The sequence below is a fragment of the Chenopodium quinoa genome, unplaced genomic scaffold (assembly GCF_001683475.1).
Source record: "Chenopodium quinoa cultivar QQ74 unplaced genomic scaffold, ASM168347v1, whole genome shotgun sequence".
NCBI lineage: Eukaryota > Viridiplantae > Streptophyta > Magnoliopsida > Caryophyllales > Amaranthaceae > Chenopodium > Chenopodium quinoa.
In genome coordinates, this window is record NW_018745170.1 from 751,445 (window position 1) to 771,478 (window position 20,034).

General features: G+C 34.4%; 3 protein-coding genes across 5 annotated transcripts; 2 read left to right on the forward strand and 1 right to left on the reverse strand.

Annotated features, from left to right (window-relative positions):
- The first annotated feature begins 1,988 nt into the window (after nt 1-1,988).
- On the forward strand, nt 1,989-12,191 carry LOC110710166 (pentatricopeptide repeat-containing protein At5g10690-like). 3 transcript variants are annotated; one of them, XM_021888428.1, is made up of 13 exons: nt 1,989-3,187; nt 3,323-3,505; nt 4,617-4,749; nt 5,434-5,531; nt 5,740-5,901; nt 5,998-6,066; nt 6,272-6,407; nt 7,332-7,564; nt 7,704-7,781; nt 8,561-8,629; nt 9,816-9,992; nt 10,308-10,547; nt 11,818-12,003. In XM_021888428.1, exons 1-13 carry the CDS (start codon nt 2,993-2,995, stop codon nt 11,860-11,862), a joined length of 1,818 nt encoding a protein of 605 aa, XP_021744120.1. In that variant the 5' UTR covers nt 1,989-2,992; the 3' UTR covers nt 11,863-12,003. The 3 variants fall into 3 exon arrangements, with proteins under 3 accessions (XP_021744120.1, XP_021744119.1, XP_021744121.1); XM_021888427.1 differs by having other exon boundaries at nt 2,005-3,187; nt 11,831-12,191; XM_021888429.1 differs by lacking the exon at nt 1,989-3,187 and having other exon boundaries at nt 3,372-3,505; nt 5,424-5,531; nt 11,831-12,191.
- Nucleotides 12,192-13,853: 1,662 nt separating this feature from the next.
- Nucleotides 13,854-14,548, forward strand: LOC110710398. Its single transcript, XM_021888693.1, has one exon. The coding sequence runs from the start codon at nt 13,921-13,923 to the stop codon at nt 14,380-14,382; it is 462 nt and encodes a 153-aa protein (XP_021744385.1). The 5' UTR covers nt 13,854-13,920; the 3' UTR covers nt 14,383-14,548.
- Nucleotides 14,549-14,843: 295 nt separating this feature from the next.
- On the reverse strand, nt 14,844-18,982 carry LOC110710402 (nucleolin-like). Its single transcript, XM_021888696.1, has 2 exons — nt 18,369-18,982; nt 14,844-16,579 (listed from the first exon to the last, which is right to left on the reverse strand). The coding sequence occupies exon 2, from the start codon at nt 16,541-16,543 to the stop codon at nt 15,170-15,172; it is 1,374 nt and encodes a 457-aa protein (XP_021744388.1). The 5' UTR covers nt 16,544-16,579; nt 18,369-18,982; the 3' UTR covers nt 14,844-15,169.
- Nucleotides 18,983-20,034: the final 1,052 nt, after the last annotated feature.

Consider the following 20,034-nt stretch of genomic DNA (forward strand, 5'->3'; position numbering starts at 1 on the left):
GAAAAAAAAAATTAAATTTGCAATTTGCCTCATGGCTTTTATCAAACAAGGAGCTTACCTTCAAAGGTTTAACCTTCATGTTTTTCGTGATATCAAGGTTGTAGGATCAAATCCTACATTGCCTTATCTTTCTCTATCATCAGTTCATCAGAATCATCATTCTTAATGCTTTGACTTCTAGATTGTATTAACAATTAACTCTGAAAGGTGTTAATTTAGTAGAATACTCTTTAACCAAAAATATTCATCAAGCTAGATTGAATTAATCTATGAATTGTGCCAATTTAGCATATTCCTGTGTAATTTTGGTATATTATTTTAAATGCATAACTCCGAAATATTAGCTAACCTTTAAAAGTTTTAATACAATAATTATATGTAATGTTGCTTATAAGATATGCATTAAGAACTGCTCAATGGAGGCAGACAGGCAGTAATTCTGAATATCTATGTATTGGTTCATTTTTTTCCCCATATTTAAACAACATGTAATATTGTAGCTCACTAGCTCACATGAAAGCAAGGTCGGATACAAGTTGTAATCCTAAATACTACCTCTGTTTCGTATTATCTGCAACAAAATAGCTTGCATAAGACCTAAGACAAAATTTCTTAAGCAAAGATCTGTAAAAAAAAAAAGAGGCATGTGATTAATTGGATGAGAGAGAAAGTAAACACCACCAGCACCCACCTTGTAACCACCCTCTCACCACCACTAATAACTGAAACCCCACCACAACCACCCAAAACCCATCCAACCAACTCGCACCACCACCAATCGAAACCCCACGTCATCAGCCACCACCAACGAACAAAACCCCATGTCACTAGCAACCACCAACGAATCAAAACCCCATGTAACCAGCCACCAGCAACGAATGAAACCCCACGTCACCAGTGACTGCCGACGAACCAAAACCCCACGTAACCAGGCCAACCACCACCAACAAATCGAAACAACCACCTTACCACCTCCAACGAACTGAAACCCTAACTAACCACCACTAATTTAGATTTGAAACCCTAACTCACCAACACCAAGGAAACGAATAGAAATCCCACCTCACCACCACCAAGATTTGAAAGGTAGCACCACCAATACCTCATCCCTTATTGCTTAAAAAAACTATCGAATTTCACCTTTCCCAAATTGCGAGTCTTAATTTGATAGACTGTATGAGGGGCGGCGACTTTGAAAAGGGAAAAAGAGGCGGCGGTGAACTGGCAAGGGTGAAGGTTAAAGGTGCGGCGTCTTGATCTAAGTGGTGGTGGTGGTGTGGTGGTTGTGAGAGAAGAGAGAGAAGGGAGAAGAGTGTTGCTGCTGGTGGTGGTTGAGAGAGAGAAGAGAGAAAAATTGGTGACGTTGGTGGTGGATGTGGTTGTGAGGGAGGGGAGAGAATGTGGGTTAGGGTTTTAATTATGGATAAATTAGTTTGGGTTAAAGAGTTAATATGTTGTTTATTGAAGTTAAGTAAAATTAAGTGGGTATAGTGGTAATTTACACAATAAAAAAATTACTAAAAGAGGAAACGTTTGATTTGTTGTAGATAATGTGTAGCATGCGTTTTTGGAAAATATTGCAGATAATACGAAACAGAGGTAGTATGTATGTATTGGTTCGTTTCCTCAAACCTTAATGGCTTGGTCGGAAATTGATTTAATGAATGCCCAAGCTATCTTTCTATAAAAAATTAAAGTATATTTTTCCAAAGGAAAAATTGCCAAGAATAATCTCAACTTTGTCCAAAATAATCCCAACTTTCGATTATTTTTTAATAATCCCAACTTTATACTTAAATCGCTCAAAACAGTCCCAAGTGACCGGTGACTTGTTAAACAAGTAATTTTTTTTAGGTTTAATGTATAAATGTTACCATGTGTAAATTTTTATTTTTATTTTTTTGTTTAGGTTTAATGTATAAAAATAAAAATATTATTAATATTAATACTATTAGTATTATTATTATTAACTAATTAATTAAAAAAAAACCACCACCATCCATTAGCACCGCCCTTAGGCGGGCCCTCCCCTCCGGCCGACGCCACTCAATCCCCCTCCCCTTTTCGGCGCAGGACCACCTTATAGGAGAGCGTATGTCGACTTGAGAGTTCAATTGGTTGAAGCTCTCTGAAGTGATATATAGAAGCGCAATTGGTCGAGATATCTTAATTGCTCAAGTAAATTGAAGCTCAAATGCTCAATTGATGTCATACAATTCCAGAATAATCAAGTGATATGAAGGAAAATATATGGCAGCAAGATGGTGTTCAGACTTTTCTACACCAATTCAGAATGTGAGTGAAATTATGAAATTAATCGATTATACGAACAATGGGCAACTATGACCAAAACGAGATCAAATAGTAAAGGCTTACATTTCAGGAGGGTGGTTGGGCCGGCGCCGAGGGAGGGGAGGGTGTCCTGGCGGCGGCCGGCGCTTGGAGGCAGGGGGTTAGGCTGGGTGTGTGGCAGTGAGGGTGGCTGAGTTCAAGGCTCTGGTTTTTTTTATTTTATATTAATATTATTTTTATTTTTTGATTTAATTATTTTTTTGAGTTTTTTTTTTATTATTTTTTATTTTCTGCTTTAAATTTTTTTCTAACCAATAATAAAATGACACGTGTTTGATAACTTGTAATAACAAGTTGAATGATTGGTTGGATTGTCTTTAGGCGGATGGATTATAAAGTTAAGATTATTAAAAAATAATCGAAAATTAAGATTATTTTGGACAGCTGAAGGAAAGTTGGGATTATTTTCGGCAATTTTTCCTTTTCCAAATTAAAATCTTAATTTTTCTGGTTCATAAATCATCAGCACAGTAGACTCTAAACACTAGACTCCAGCAGTTGAGCAAAGGTGTTTTGGACCCCACAATTCCCCGCCAATTTCATCAGCATTATCTTCTTCTCCGGATTCTCTCCTATCTCTGTTTCTCCAAACTTCTTCACATTCCGATTATGGGTAATGGGTTAGCTTCAATTTCATAAAATGCATTCTCAGATTAGCAAATTTCCAACCCATTTCCCCAATTTTCCCTCTATTTCTTCCCAAAATGATCATCATTTTTATACCCATTTTTCTCCAATCTTCAATAATCTTTCTCCTAAAAAACCCCGCAAATCCAATCTCAAGCGTCTTACTTCTCGTATTGTGCAGTTAACTCGTCGCAGGCAACTCAATCAGGTTCTCAATTTTTGTGAATTTCCGTTTTTTTTTTTCTGGGATAAATGTGAAATTTGAGTTGAAATTTAAAGTGGGTTTTTTGTAATTTGATGCGGGTTTATTGTAATTTTTGTGATTTGGGCTGTTTTTGTGTAGGTTTTTGAAGAAATTGAGGTAGCGAAAAAAAGATATGGAGGGATTAATACAATTGTGATGAATGCGGTGTTAGAGGCTTGTGTTCATTGTGGTGATATTGATTCTGCACTGAAGGTGTTTGATGAAATGTCTAAGTCAAGGAGTTGCCGTGTTGATAGTGTCTCTTATGGTACTCTGTTGAAGGTATTGAATCTTACTTATGTCATATAATTTTATGGTCTGTTTTAGTTGCTTCACCAAGGTTGATCATTTCATGGTTGTATCTTGTATACCAATTGACTCATAAAGTAGTTTCCTTTCATAGAATTATCTCTGGTCATGAGATGATCTTGTTAAGTAACTCTATGGTTCGATGTTTATAAATTGCGGCATTTGAATAAGCATAATACATGATACCAAATTATGAAATAATAATTGAAGTCGATTGGTGGATGATCTACCTTAGTCTGCCTCTCGTCCCATTTGATTGAAATCTGTTCTCTTACCCTTGCTCCTGATTGAAGTGTAGTAAGCGAGAAATTATAGGGAGAATGCCCTTGACCCTATTTTTATGTATGTAAACTTAATACAATTTGTGGTTACATTGTTGAGGGTTAGGGTGCTTGAAGTCTTTCAAATGTACGAGTTAGGTAGGAGTATTATGTTGCTTGATGTCTAAACCATACATGCATGATGCATCCAATGGTTTTTTGAAGGGAATCAAGGGATGCGCTCTCCATTCTTTTAGTGGGGATGGGGGTAGCGGAGGTGGGAGATGAAGGTTTATGATGTGACATTGTTGCGAGGTAGGTCAAATTTGAAGTGTATACCTTGATCGTGATGACATGATTACATGTTAAGCCACGGATCTGTATAAGGACTTTAACACGGGACCTAAGGTATCTGATATTTCAGTCTTGACCACTGGGCCAAAACTTCTTTGGTCAATGCTGTATATATATATATATTGGAATTGATGTCTCTTGTGAAACTGTGTGTCCTTACACACTTATAGGAAGTTTTGAAAATAAAACATGAAGAACCAGGCAATACCAAGTATTATAACTTTGATAAAATTAAGTCTGAAATTCTGAATGTCCCTTGCTTATATTTAATATATGTGACCCTTTGGGAAATATTATTACATGATGGATTTATGGTTTTCAAGTGTGTTAGTTTTTGGAAAATCTTTCAATTAGATGCGATATGGAGCTGATTTAAAGATCTGAAATATGATTGAGGGATTCCTTAACAGACCATATGTGTATAACTTATCAAACATGGATTCCCTGAATACATTTTGATTTAACTGAAGGGTTTGGGTAAAGCTCGACGAATTGATGAAGCATTTCAACTCCTTGAAGCAGTGGAGCGAGGTAGTGCCGTTGGGAATCCAGAATTATCAGCATCGCTTCTCCATGGTTTGCTTAATGCTCTTCTTGATGCAGGTAGTATTTCATGCAATTTAAGATATTCAACAGTTCTTCCCCTTTTTATCTTATAAAATTCTTGCCTTTTACCCCCAAAGTTGGCCTAGTGATGGTAGATGTACCTGTAGTTTTTAATTTTTGTATGAGTTTGAGTCTAACTTTCTGTAATCCATAGACAGACTCACTAGTACATACAAATTATTTTTATTACCGATGGAAAGGCAATTCTAAGGGCTAACTTGCTGGAATTCAATGCTTTGTGTTTCTCTGACCATTTCAACTCTAAAATTCTCAAAGGTTAAAATGCACTGTATGTTTCCTCTTATGTAATTTTTTCTGTTATTAGAGCATAGCTTAAGTGGGGATACCTTGAGAGTTTAAACCTACAGAAATATTTCCTTGCTCATTTTCTTCTTTTTGTGGAAACTTACAGAGATGTGACTTTGTGAGAGGGTAACAGAGGCAGCTGGTTTAATGGAGCACCATTAATTTTCTAATGAATACTTTGCTATTGGCTTAATTTATGATTTACTGCGTCAGCTCTTCCCAGTTGGAGAAACCATCTTTCTTGCTAAATATTAATTTTAATAAGATAATAACCTGTAAAACTTGTAAATGAACTTGAAAAAAATGACAAATGCTATAAGTTTGCGTTAAGAAATTCCTGGACAACGTGTTCATGTTCTCAATAGTTTACTGCAGGAGACTTACGCCGTGCCAATGGTCTTCTTGCACGCTATGGATTTGTGTTCCATGAAGGTGGGGGCCCTTCAATCTTGATATACAACTTGTTAATGAAGGTGTGATACTGAAATTATCTTCTTAATGCAATAGGAATATTTACATATGCTTTATGTTCCTTCTTTTGTTTCTTACTTTATTGTTTTAGCACTCTTTACTTTTTTTTATTTTAACCGGACAATGTCTTTAATATATTCGAAGTACATACTAGCCATAAACTTATTAATAAATTCCTACTTTGGCAATAACCATCCCCTCTTCTTTCAGGGATACATAAGTTCAGGCTCTCCCGAGGCTTCATTTACTGTACACAATGAGATGTTACGCCAAGGCTTAAAACCGGATAAGCTTACCTATAATATGCTTATCCTTGCTGCAGTGAAGACAGAAAAACTGGATTCTGCAATGCAATATTTGGAGGAAATGAAGGTCTTAAGAAAGTGTTGAAAGGCCAGTTTAGAGCCTCAATATCATGCTGAGCCTGAGAGTATGCAACCAGTTACTCATATCTCCCCTCTTTTTCAGGATGCTGCACTGAAGTACAATTCTGACTATCACTTTCCGGATAATGTAACATATACTACTCTATTGAAGGTCAGTAAACTTACCTTATATAACTGTTTTGGAAATTCTTCCGTGTTTTCTAGACTGTAAGTGTTGTTTGGTCTAGTTAATAATAATTGTGCTGTTTATGACTCTAACCACAGTGTTTGGAAAATAAAAATTATGCGAGGCCATTACTCTTACTCCTGATATAGTTTTCAATTGTATCGTTGCTACTTACAATTGTTGTTTACAGGGTGCTGCACTTGCTAAAGATATCCATCTGGTTCAGAAGATAATGATGGAAATGCAAACTTCTGAAAAGTTTTCTACTGACCGAGTTGCCTATACTGCACTTGTTGATGCTCTGCTAAGCTGCAGCTTAATCAATGGTATGATTTAAACCAAATTTGAAAAGTTCTGCTGTCACTAGGCTTATTATAATACTTAAAAAAACCAGGATTTGGTGACAAAACATTACCACCTTCTGTTCAACAAATTTTAAGATCTAGAGTGAAAATTAGTGTGACTACACTGGGCTGTTTTTCTCATACATTGTGGTCTCCAGTCTCAATCAAATATTGTTGATCCTCCCAAGACCTGCAGTCATAAAGTCTACACAGGGCTGTTGTAAGCATTGCTAGTAAATTGTATACAGATTGTAGCATAAAGAGTGAACTATAGGATCTAGTATCTGTTATAAATGGAGAGATGGGACAGGAATGTGAGGAGCCAAGTAATTAAGATGGATATTAAACCCTTGCCCCAAAGCAAAGAGGCTTAGAGGCTTATGATGCTATAATTACTATACCTTAGCCATTGTCCAATTTCTTGTCATATTGGTTTTTGAAAGTCTTATAGGATTGGTTATTGTTTAGTCGTTGCCCTCATGGGACCTTTTAAAGTTTTCCAACAATATTCCAAATTCTGCCTTTGCTGACCTTGGCTGAATATTTTTAGTGGTCCCCTGAATTGGACTATTCCTCAAGCTGGAATCTGATAGAAACAGGAAAGTTGCTACTAGACAATGACAGAGAGCTTGATTAATGAAAAAATTACAATTGCGATGATATCACCAAGAATACTTGTGGAATTTAAAATCATCACCTTTTGTCATGAAACAGAGTAAAACATGTCTTCAATCGTTACCATTTTGGTTTACTGCACATGGCTTGGGGGCGAGGGAGAGAAATCTGTTGTTTGCTGAACAGCTGTATGTTGTTCCTGGATTTTGGGTTTCCTCTGACGTGGAGACATAGTTTCCTGTTGTAATATACAATTAGTTTGTGACAAGTAAACATTTATGGCTTTCTTAGGTGCTCTATGTGTTTTCGGGAAGATATTAAAGAAGGCAGGAGAAAATTCAGATCTGCGGCCAAAGCCTCACCTTTATCTTTCCTTGATGCGTGCTTTGGCTCACATTGGTGATTTTTTGATGGTGGAGAACTTACACAATCGCATGTGGCTGGATACCTCAGGAACCATCACTCCTGCAACTCAGGAAGCAGCTGATCACTTTCTAATGGAAGCTGCTTTAAATGCTGGCCAGGTTCTTATGCCCTGTTACTGATCCCAGAATATTTGTTTTGCTCTTACTGAGAAGAAAGTTCCCATAAATAGATGTTCTTCCCTTTTATACCATCCTACATATAGTTGTTTACTCTGCTTCTGGTTTTGTATCTTGTCAGGTTGAAGTTGCTGTACAGATACTTTCAAATGTTAATGCTAGATGGAAAGGACTATCTTGGACAAGTCCTGGTGGCCTGGTGAGTATTACTAAAATTATGTTTTCTTTTGTACTAATTTATTCACCCAAACCCTATATGGGTAAACAGGGTTTTACTAAAGAGGGAGTACCGAGGGGGCAGGGGCGGGTGTATAAGTTAAATTTTTGGGTGAGCATCTCTGGGCTGAATCATTTCCTGCAATTTATCTTGACTAGTGTGTGGCCCTAACATTTGGAAGTCATATTATTGAGTTTGGCTTTTGTATTTTGTTGATCATTATCCAAAACATATATTTATCTGTTTGAAACCATACAGTTGCCAAGTTATTTGCTAACAAATTTATAATGTCTTTCAATCAATACCTAGTGGAAAGTTATTAATGCTTAAAGTGATGCATTGACAAGTAGAAAGTTGCAATGGAAAATAAACAGAGGATGTATTAACACTCACCAAGCATAGCTGATATTAAGCTGAGATGGTAAGACTTCTTATTTAGGTCTTGTTGGTCCGGATCCCATGTTCAAATCCTACAATAAGAAATTTTTATTGTCGGTTGTAGCACATGTTTCTTGCTGAGTGAATGACATGGCAAGTTTTAAGTGAATGAGTGGGTTCCGCATGGCATGCATATATATTTTTCAGTAACACATTTCATATACCTTTCTTATTAACAAAAAATCCTACAATAGATTAATACCTCACATCATAATTTCTATTTTCTTTCTCTAGAAACTGTTATTAAATATAGTTAGACATCTCTGATTCGTAGCTATTACTTTTCTTATTTTCTAGCTATGTTGATGTCTATGCAAATGCAGGCTGCTGTACGCCTTGAGGCTTTGTTGGGCTTTGACCGGTCCATATTTTATCCCTATATTCTGCCCCAGGTATGTTGTGCTTCTCTCCTTCACTCATTCTTGGGAATTGGGAATCTTGGGATTACTGTACTTTCTATGTAGATTTGGTTATTTGACTCGGCCTTCTGCATTATTGACTTTTTATGAAAAAGAAAAATACGAGTAGAATAGAAGTTTCTTTAGTCTAATATGATATTGTTAGAAGTATTTTCTTGTTAGGATTTTTTTGTTCCTCTTCATTGATGATCGTAGTTATTATTTAGGAAATTTTTTAAAAAACCACCCCCAAATACACCAATGGTTGAATTTACCACCTGTTTTTTACGAAGTTAAAAAATATCACCCCCAAAATGCAAAACCAGTAGGTATCACCACCCCCTCCTCTATTCCGGCCTGTTACAAGCTATTTATGATTTTATACGAGCAGTTTGATACTCTAGAACTGTCTTAATAGTCAGTTGTCATAATGATATATTGATATGACACAGAAACATTATTACATATTCAAATGAAGAAAGTTGTACTTTTTTTGTTTGGTAGAAACATATGATTCATACTAAGTATAAAATAAAGGAGAAGCTCTACAGAAGCAATACATAAAATTAGGAGTGTATACTTTCTTGAACAGCTCCTCATATCCATATTTGTGTATGATCACTTGCCACGCCTACAGAAGACAGTTGCCACAAAGTATCAGCATTAATTTTAACAACTCAGTCAAATCCTAAACTTGAACTTGAAGAGACTAGAACTAAACTCATGAAGCATATTATTATTATTATTATTATTATTATTATTATTATTATTATTATTATTATTATTATTATTATTATTATTATTATTATTATTATTATTATTATTATTATTATTATTATTATTATTATTATTATTATTATTATTATTATTTATTATTATTATTATTATTATTATTATTATTATTATTATTATTATTATTATTATTATTATTATTATCTATTTATTGCTATGTCATCTTTAGCTTTTGTGTGTGTGTGTGTGTGTGTGTTTGTGTCTACTGGTTAAAGGCATAGATTTAGTTGTGTTTGTTGTAACTTTTGAACGGTGATGCCTTTGGTTACCTAAAGGGGATGATGAACATGAATGATCATGAAATTCATGATAGTTCACCGTTCCTGTACATCAATGCTGCTAGCTAACTCACCTGTGCTTCACGTGTTTGAACTCTTTCCGCTAATAGGTATCAGTAGATGATACAGTGGAAAGTATCATGATTCCATTTGAAGAAGCTCGCCCTCTACAAGCTACCTTAATGCTCAAGGAAGTGACCATGCGTTTCCTGGAGGAATCAGTTGTGCCGATCATAGATGATTGGGGCAATTGTGTGGGACTACTGCACCGCGAAGACTGTACAGATGTATGTTACTTTTGTGTGAAAACTTTCACTGATTTGTCTATCTGTTTAAGCTCATCCATTCTAATCTTTTGGGTTGCGTCATCCAGTACAATTGGGTTTAGGTCAGGTCAGGTCACTTTTGTGACCTCTTAAGTACTCTGTATCAAAAACTTAGATATGATGCTGTCCTAAAATGTTATATTAGCCTTGAGTCACTTGCTCTGAACCTGTCTACTGGGAAGTCTATGGATAGTATTCATACATAGTGTGGTTCAGTGCTACTTTCAGAGTTCGTCATTGTTAATTTTTACTTGTGTGTTTGATTTGATGGTGCAGCTAAATAAACCACTATCAGCAATGATGAAGAGCCCTCCTTATGTAGCAGCCTCAACCTCCGCTGGCCGTGTGATTGACCAAATCTTGGAGAAACGGTACGAGATGGTGATAGTTGTAACATATAGCAACATGTACAGTTCTTCCGGCTCTAGGCCTGTTGGAGTGTTTACTTCTGAGCAATTACACAAGCTTATTAATAAGCCTGCTTCAAAATTGTCAGAACAAAATTCTTCACTATATGTAAGACCTTCATAAACTCATAATATACCTTACTTTTCCTGTAACATTTTGCAATCATCTACACAATTAGTAGTTCAAGCTAAGTAATTTTAGGAATCATTGGCATAAAACAAAAGGTTTACCTACATATAGTTATAACGTTTCAACATGGTTTAATCTTTTAATTAAAGGGTGATGAAATGAACAAATTAAGAAATCCATTTCAACATGGTTTAAATTTGTTTTTTCACTGTGAAATCGGACTAGTTTGATGTATGATTTTCGGCAATATCTAACAAGTATTGCAAGAACTTATTGTGAGATGAGGCTTTTTATTTTTTTTCAATCTCCAAGTGTGATTGTGTGAACGTTTGTTTTTTTTTTTTTCTTCTTTTTTTTTCATCCTTTTTTTCTAGGATGAAATGCCAATGCATACAGTAACACTTGATATTTAACTTTTTCTCTATAGCAAATTGTTAATAATAAAGAAGTAAATAATTTTTTCCAATAAATTTTTTCTTTCAAAAAAATAAAATAAAAGAAGTAAATGAAAGTAAAGATGGGGATGTATGATGACTTAGATATTTGATTCTTACAAACATAACCAAAGTATGAGAATGTCTTGGTTGTCCATGTCTTATTTTGCGTACATCACGTTCAATAAAAAATCTTAAGCAAAAAATGAAAGTTATAGATAGAAAGAAGGAAAGAAAGAGGGGAAAGTAGCCTAAAAGGTAGTAAATTTGCTGTTATCCAAACAATTTTGGGGGTGTTAGCCGTTAGTTTTTGAGCTAATTTTAGTCGAGCAACATCAGCATGATGTATTGATTTTCTTTAGGACTAAGGTATATCATATATGTATATTTATGGAGTACAGTATCATTCATCTTGTTTATTTTTTTTATTTTTTTTTATTTTTTTTTGATAATCTTGTCGTTACTTAAATAATTGTCACATTATTCGAACCTCTAATTTTAAGAATATTACAAATCAAATTTTTTTATGGGAATTGATTTAATTACACTCTATCGACTCGTTTTTAGTATGAATATTTTGCCAAAACTAATCACAAAATTTTCAGATATTCTAGAAGTATACGGAACTATGAGTATTATTTGATTACACAAGAAAAACATTTATGAATCATTAATAACTATTATCATATGATTCTTATCTAGAAGTTTTATACAACTTGCGACCCTATATAACATGTCGTATTACAAATAAGTCCGTCTCAAAATATAGTGTGGTTCCTATACTTTAATTACTTATATTAATATTTAAGCCTTAGTACCTCTTATCAGCCTCCAACAACAGCACAGGCTGGGTCAAGTAATGCTGCACCTGCAACTGCTGTGTCAAGCCAGCCTGCAACAAGAACAGAGCCTTTGCCAACTCAGCCTGTTACCAGGAGCAACAGGAGCCTGAGTCAGCCCACAAGAGTGCCAACAACTACTCCTCCCAAAGTCAAAATACAGACCAGGTCCAAGCTTCATGTAATGACAAGCAAGAAGGACAAGGATCTCAATCAACTGTGACCCTAGGTCTACTCATTAGTATTTTGTAATAGACAACCAAGTTTATTTGGTAGTTGAACAATGATAGTTGAACAATGATTTTGCACAAAGGTGCCTTAACTTTTGTCTCAGCCAATGTAAAACAATTTTAAACATTGTGTTGCAAGTACTAATACGAATTGTGATATGTTTCTACCAAAAAGTTCCATTTCTCATTGATGTTGTTAAAAGTAGTACAAGAAATGTCATCCCAACATCCACACATAATAATTCAACAAAACACAACATAAGTTGGGGATTTTTTTTGTTTCTAAGCATTCCTAAATGAACCTAAGATCTAAAATACATAGCCAGTACCAAACCAAAACAACAAAACACAACAATAGCATGTGCTGTGAGCATTTTCTTTGTTGTTGCATTGCTGCCATGCACTTCCTTGATCATCTTCTTCCTGTCTGAGCTAAGAGCTTTGCATTTCATCTTCAAGCTATCAATCTCATTGAGCAAGCACCTCCTTTGTCCACTAACATCATCAACTTCCCTCTTCATGTCATTCAGCTCTCCCTTCATTAGTTACTTGTCCAGTAGCAAGTTGTTAATCACCTCTGTTTGCCAAGGTGTTCCATCTGGTTGATCCACCCACTCAAAAGCTTTACACCCCCTTGACTCAGTCACAGGATCATAGAATTTGCAGGTCCTAAACTTGCGTCCTGGGTTCTCCCTAGTCCAAGCAGTCAGCCTAGACATTTGAACTCCACATTGGCATTTTTTCTCCTTTGAGGGTGACATGCTAACTGAAGACATTCCCTTCTGAAATTCAGTAAGTACAAGAATGAAATTAATTGTATTTGAACACAATCACCATAATATAACCCTAATTTCAGTAGCCAATTCACATAACAAAAACCCCCAATCTAATTTAATCTTACATGAACCCTAAGTATTTTAATTCAAATTGGGGTTTAATTGACCTCACAAAACGCCCAATTTCAATTACTCTTACCAAATGCAACATAATCACGCAACGAATTGCCAAAAAATTACAACAGAAATCACGAAAATTGCTAGAGAATTAACGACAATGGCTTACCTATTTGATGCTTGTTGTCGAGGAGTTCAATTGATTGTTTGATAATTAGAGGGTTTGGGATTGTTAAGGTTGCCCAAAAATACTGATTTGTGAAGAAAATCGCAAAAATTAATCTCCAATCTGCAAGAATTTGGTGTACAAATGAAGAACTAGGTTTAAATAAAAGGGAAATCGAGAGAAATTTGGGAAAAAATCAAAAACTAGCCGTTATGCTGGGCCCCACAAGCGTTTTCCGTCACCTGAGCTCAGATGAGGTGGTAAAACTGATGTTTAATTTTTTTATGAGGTGGTAAAGTAAATGTTTTTTTTTTTGGAGGTGGTAAATTCGACAAAGTCATTATTTGAAGGTGGTAAAAATGAAAATACCCTATTAATATTTAAGCCTTATTACTTCAATTCCTTATTACAATTAAACCCTCATCATATCTAAGATTGATTACACATAGTGTAGTTTTACCAAACAATCAAACAGTAATTTCGCAAATCAAGGAAAAAAAATGAAAGATTTTGCATTGAGATTAAGGTTGAAACTTACAAGGCTCTCAATATAAAGAAAATGTGGCAACCCTTTATTTATTTCTTAACGTTCACTTTAATAATCAGTTACACATAAATCCCCCTTCAATCTAAGTACAACTTCTCTCATTATTCTATTAATCAATTTTCAACACGCTTCTCTCATTTAAACCGAGTAACTTCTTTCACAAACTTTTCTCTTTCTTATTTATGTAATCCTATATATATTCCATTACTTCTTAGCTTGTACACAAAAAATTACTTAACAAAAATGACTCATAACAATGCTACCAAGAAATGGTCTTTGCTAAACAAGCTAAGGAGGGCTGTTAAGAAGCTTAATGTTATCTTAAGTTTGACGTTTAAGTATAGCCAATGGAGCTTGATCTCGATCCTACGTGCTCCATCGAGTGCTAGAAGACGTTACACTCGTCATTTGAGCTTTAATGATGAGTTAGGAATATACAATGGATGTTCTGAAGATGTGTTATGTAATGGAGAAAGTAATGGTAGTGATAATAGGCGCGATTTGTGTTCGTTTAGAAGTTTGGGAAGGATGAATTATAATAACTATGGTACTGAAGATATTGATAGAAGGGCTGATTTGTTTATTGAGAATTTTCATCGTCAACTTCGGATGGAAAGACAGATTTCTTTGGAGCTTAGATATTGCAATAATAATGACAATATTAATAGTAATTTGGAGAATAGTGTTACAAACTCTAGGATATGAATTTTTGATTTGTTTTTCCTGAATACTATGAGAAAATACAGTATTAGATTATGCATATGTATACTGTTATATTATTAGTAAAGGGATATATTTATATATAAATATATGTATGAATGTAGATCTTTTGTCATTTTTTTTGATATGTCATCCTTATAATTTACCCTGTGTTGATATGCCTTAAAATTTGTTTTCCGCTGTATGTAAACATAGCTAACACATTGTTGGTGAACCACATACATATGTTTTCTGTTTCTTCATCATTTCTTGCATTCGATTTTTCTCCTTGTTTCTTCCCTGATCCCGTTGTTTTAATAGCTATGTTATTTGTCTTGTAAATATATATTGCTAATTAATAATCAATGTAGGAGTTAATCCAAGTCAAGGAGTTGCAGAATCACAAAAATGTTTTCATTTCAACTGATCATAATTCAAACATACAATGATACAAAAGACTAGTAAAAATTTCATGACTCTTCACTATATATGAATTTCTAAGTTATTTTTGTCTTTCCTTGCAATAATCTATGAAAAGTTTTTTTTAATAAAAAACCGAAGATGAAAAGAACAAAAATTGAAATTAAGAAGGAAGACATTGTACAAAAGCAAAGCAAACTGTTTCCCAATTAATTTCCAACCTCAATAACAGCTGGTCTAATCCAGTAAAAGAAAAACAATAAAAGGGAAAATGTAATTGACAAATTAATTAATGAATAAAACCAATTTCTTTTCTCTTCTTCTCACTCCCCAGCAACTCGAAATCGACTCCAATCTATAAGTATGATGATGATCAGCTCTTTTTAGTGTCTTGCAAAGAAATGACAGTCTCGAATGCACCAGCTAAGGCCAAAACCTTGTTCGGCCTCTTTGAGCCGCTGGTTCCCATAAGCTTAGTTGCAGTCTCTTCAATCACATTATTATAATCTTGCTTATCTTTCTTTTCGGCCGCAGAAGCCTGTGTTTTTACTGGTGCAGCAGCAGTATCTGCAGGCGGACTGCTAACAGCTTCTTCTACCAGCTTCTCATCCTTTGCTTCTGTTTTTTCCTTTTCCTCTTCCTTTTCGGCTTCTGGCTCCTTTGGTTCCTCTACATCTTCCTTTTTTGTTTCTTCGACTTTTATTTCAGGGGGATCCACTTCTAGTACCTTAATGTCAGAGTCATCTTCGTAATCCTCTGCACCCTCTGCCAGATTCTGTTCTTCTGCAGGCTCAACCTTTGGCTGATCATCAACTGATACTTCTTCGACAGTCTGATTCTGATCTTCGGATTTTTCACTCTTCTGTTCTGCTGCAGTTTCCTCCAATACTGCTGCAGGCTCCTCCATTACCTGTTCAACAACTGTCGATTTATCCTCATGATGAGGTTGATGATCTTCCTCCACAATGCTTTCCTTTGGATCCTCTTCAACATGTTCGAGTTCCTTCACCTCTACATCAGAAGGATCAGCCAGCTCACTATTACTATCAGGCATCTCTGACATCTCTGGAAGAGACTGAACCTCACTATCATCAATATTCACAAACTCATCCTCAATGACCAAACGATCAACTGATCGACTCTCACAATCTACACTTGATTCCGAAGTTACACTTCTAGGAGGCTTCTTTGTAGAAGAGGAAGATGATGATGTAGGCCCCCTTTTGGTACTTGGTGATGACAATGTACTCTTTTTGATACTCCAAGACTTACTCATCTGCGGTCCTACCTTCCTATCCTTCAAGCTTGAGGTCCTAGCATAGCTTTTTTCTGAGGATGACTTTGTAGAGGAGGAGGAAGACTCAGAGGGAGTGACTGATTTATTCGAAAAAGAAGTTGATCGTTGAGGCTTAATGTCACGAGTTCCTGCAGGGGGACCGCGAATGGCCTTATTGACTTGGGATGCAGGTGGGGGGCGCTCAAAGGACCTCCTCCTATTGAGAGCCGGTTTTTGGGCAGAGACTTCTGTGCTTGATTTCTTAGGAATCCTGGAAAAGTCAAGACTCGAGCTCATGGTAGGCTTGAGATAATTAGGGACAGGTTTGCTGGTGTCTGTAGTTGAGCTGGTTTTTTCATCACTTGGATTAGATGATGAAGGTTTAGGAGATTTCTTGATAATAGAACTTGAAGGAGATGATGTTCCCCTCTTTATTTCCTTTCCTCCACCATTTCCCCTTAATGTTGCCATGAATTTTCCCTTTTAATTATCAAATTTAAACTCAACCTGCATATATATAGTAGCTTAATTTTTAAAAATAAAATTAATACAAGAAGAATTATCAGTATAATAAACCAGTTTAAATATATAAATGAAGGTCAATGCAGAAAATAAATAAATAAATTGGAGAATAAGGCAGACATGATCAACTTTGACATTCATTTTTCTCCTGAAAAGAATATATATACATGGTTACCACTACTATGCTTTTTGACCATTTATAATCAGGTTCTTAAAAATCTTTTTTGTGATTTTCGAATGTTGGTTGTTAGTTGTTGTATGATGACCAATTATGCATTATCATGCTTCACACCTACAAACAGAACTATAAATTTAAAATGATATAAATTTTGATGGGCTATGTAATCTTCCTTTTGTCCTGAGGGCATAGGTTGCACACCTAGTTGTTTGCACATATTTATTTTAGAGCATCTATTATGCACCTGGGTGTACCTCACTATAGCCTTCTAGGTGCACTCCCTCACATTTAATTACTCACATATCATATTCATGAACTCATGGCTTTTTTATTTTTTCAAGTGAGAGAAACTGCACCTAGCTTATTCCCAAGTGTATATAATAATTTCATGACTTTTATGGTAAAATCTTGCTATCTTGAACCATGTCTTTTTAATATAAATACTTACAAATAAATTTGTCTTAAGCTCCTGACCATTACTACTTTGAGAGCTTAAACTCTTAAGTTTGATTCTTTATAATATAGCTCACATATTTTGAAACTCGCAAGGAAAGACAAGAGGAAATTGATAGGAAAATCTTTTCATACAATGAATGAAATCCTACACACTAAATGATCAATTCATACTATTAACTCCGTATTTCTTTACAAGGAAAACACTTATTGGCGCTTTTGCGCTAAAAAAATTGTTTAAGTACATACATATAACAATCATGTATCAAGAATTCAAGACATTGGGGAGTTTTTCTTATTTAAGCGACACCAATATTCTTTTCATTGTAATTTATTACTATTAGTGGCTAAGTTATTGTGATTTGTTATTAGTCCATTTCTTGGATGGCACAAACATCCATCATAACATTTTCTAATACCATATAGAGAAACAAATCTGTTAGCATAATTTGTTTTCATTCCAAAAATTGCACCTTTACAATACAAATGATATTGCATCACTTTTATGGAATGATGAAATTGGTGCATTAATCTATCAATTATAGTGAAAAAAAAAAAATCTAAATAAAAGCAATCAATTTGTCAAAGTCAAAAAAGAGGAATAAGTCATGCACAAAGATTGATCCTGTTTCAGCATTGGTCATTTGGTATTGAGAAAAAAAAAAAAAGTAACAAAATCAATGGAATTTAGGCCATACGATTGAAACATAGTTGTCACATTTTAACATAAAATTCAACATTTAATAGTAAAATGCATGTTTTAAAAAAATAAAAATTGTTCGATAAAATAAGATGGAGATTAATGATCATTGTACATTTGGATGCATTAAGAAATGTTATTCAAACAACAACCTTATTCATAAACATGTGAGTTTTAAAGTCATCAAAACATATCACAAACAAAACGTACGTAAGCTCCTTCAAAGGATAATATTAAAACTATGCAAAATTTGCAACATACTAAAAAGAGCTAGATCCTCCTCGGTAGGCCTAATTCTCAAAAAATGGAAGAATATGCCTGAGGAGATGAAATAGGAGGTTTGGGGTTTATTTTTTTATTTCATACGACGTAATAATAAAGTTTTAAGACATGAATACAATGAACAAATAGATAATAAAGAGGGTGTTACGAGATATAAGTACCTCTTATCTCAAAAATTTCTTGGTTTTGTTGAGATCAACAAACAAATGAAGCTCTAAATCTCCATTGATGAAAAAGAATAACAAAAACAAGAGAAGTTTAGAGAAATGAGAAATATATGAAGAAGCCAAACAAATAAGAAAGGTGGGAGAGGTGATTGAAAACAAATAAAGAGAGGGGGATCAGAGAAAGAGTATTTGCTGTCTTTTGATTAATTAATTCCTTAAATGTTGTAATAAATATTATAATTGAACTAAATCTAATTCTTTAAAAAAAAAATGAAAATAGGTGGGGAGCAAATTACGCATTAGGTTATCAACCAATAATATCCTGCCACCTAGGATAGGAAGAGGCGTTGACCTTTTCAACCTTATTTGAATTTTTTTTATTTGGATAAAATTTAATTATTTTGAAGGGTGGATAAAATTTAATTGGTTGTTTCTGATGTGTTGAATTGTTGAATATATTGATATATCTTTCATAAAACAAAAAATAAAATAAACATAAGCCCTAAGATAAAAGTCAAGTAATGTGGTAATTATATTATGGAACGAAGAGAATATCCCATATTTATTTTAGGAAAGTAAGAATAATTATCTCTATTAAGTTTTAACGTTTAAACTCCACACAAGTCAACTCAATCTGATTTAATGGGCTATGCATTTTGACAATGCGAAGGGGGCCCTTTATGAGGTGAACCATGCTTAGCCTTATTTTATTTGGACCAGCTACTAAATGATGCATTTCACGTATCTTCCCTCTACCTTTCTCAATGTTCTTCACTTATTTCTAGGGTAAACTTTCCTTCTTCATTTTAAAACTTTCCTAATTTCTTAATTCTCTCTTTTCTCTTCTCTTCTCTTCTTCTCAAATCAATTTCATTACATAATTTCTCTCTCCTATGTTCTTTCATTCTCTCTGTTTTGATTGATTTCATTGATCTCCATGGATATATATAGTTGTTATACCTGACTAAACTACTCCCTTCATATTTAAATAAGTGAAACGTTTCGTTGTGCACGTATGCCAATGCAAAATTTTGACTGATAATGTATTTAATTATCAATAAGTGAAAATTATAACAATTGAATATTAATAAACTATTCATTAAACGAAAAAAGTACCCACAAAATTATATTATTCTAAAGGCATAATTGTTACGAGTATATAAAATCAGATGCATAATCGGGGGTAATTTACAACTCTGTGGTACATACTCATACCAATATCGTTTCCTATTTCTTTGTCCCTCTATTTAGAACTTTGCCATGTTATGCAACTACCTATACATAACAACACTACTTCTTCCTAGAATATATAACCACGAACTCAGGAAATTCATACTTAAGTACTATGTACGGAGTATGAATATTTACTAGAGGGGGCCATCAAAGGTCTTGGCCTTTTTGTATCTTGAATAGAGATCGATAGGGCTCAAGGACGACATGCTTTTGGTTTTATTACTTATGAGGCTATCATAACTTTAGGGTAAAGATTGAATACTTTAATTGAAAATTAATGCAAATAAATAATTCTATGTCATCATCATCTCATTAACAATAATTTCATTCAATTGATTAAAATGGGATTAGAACGATGCAACTATATATGCAAATTGTTTAGGATAAAAATACCCCTGGTCCACGTGGATCAATTGCATGCTGACAC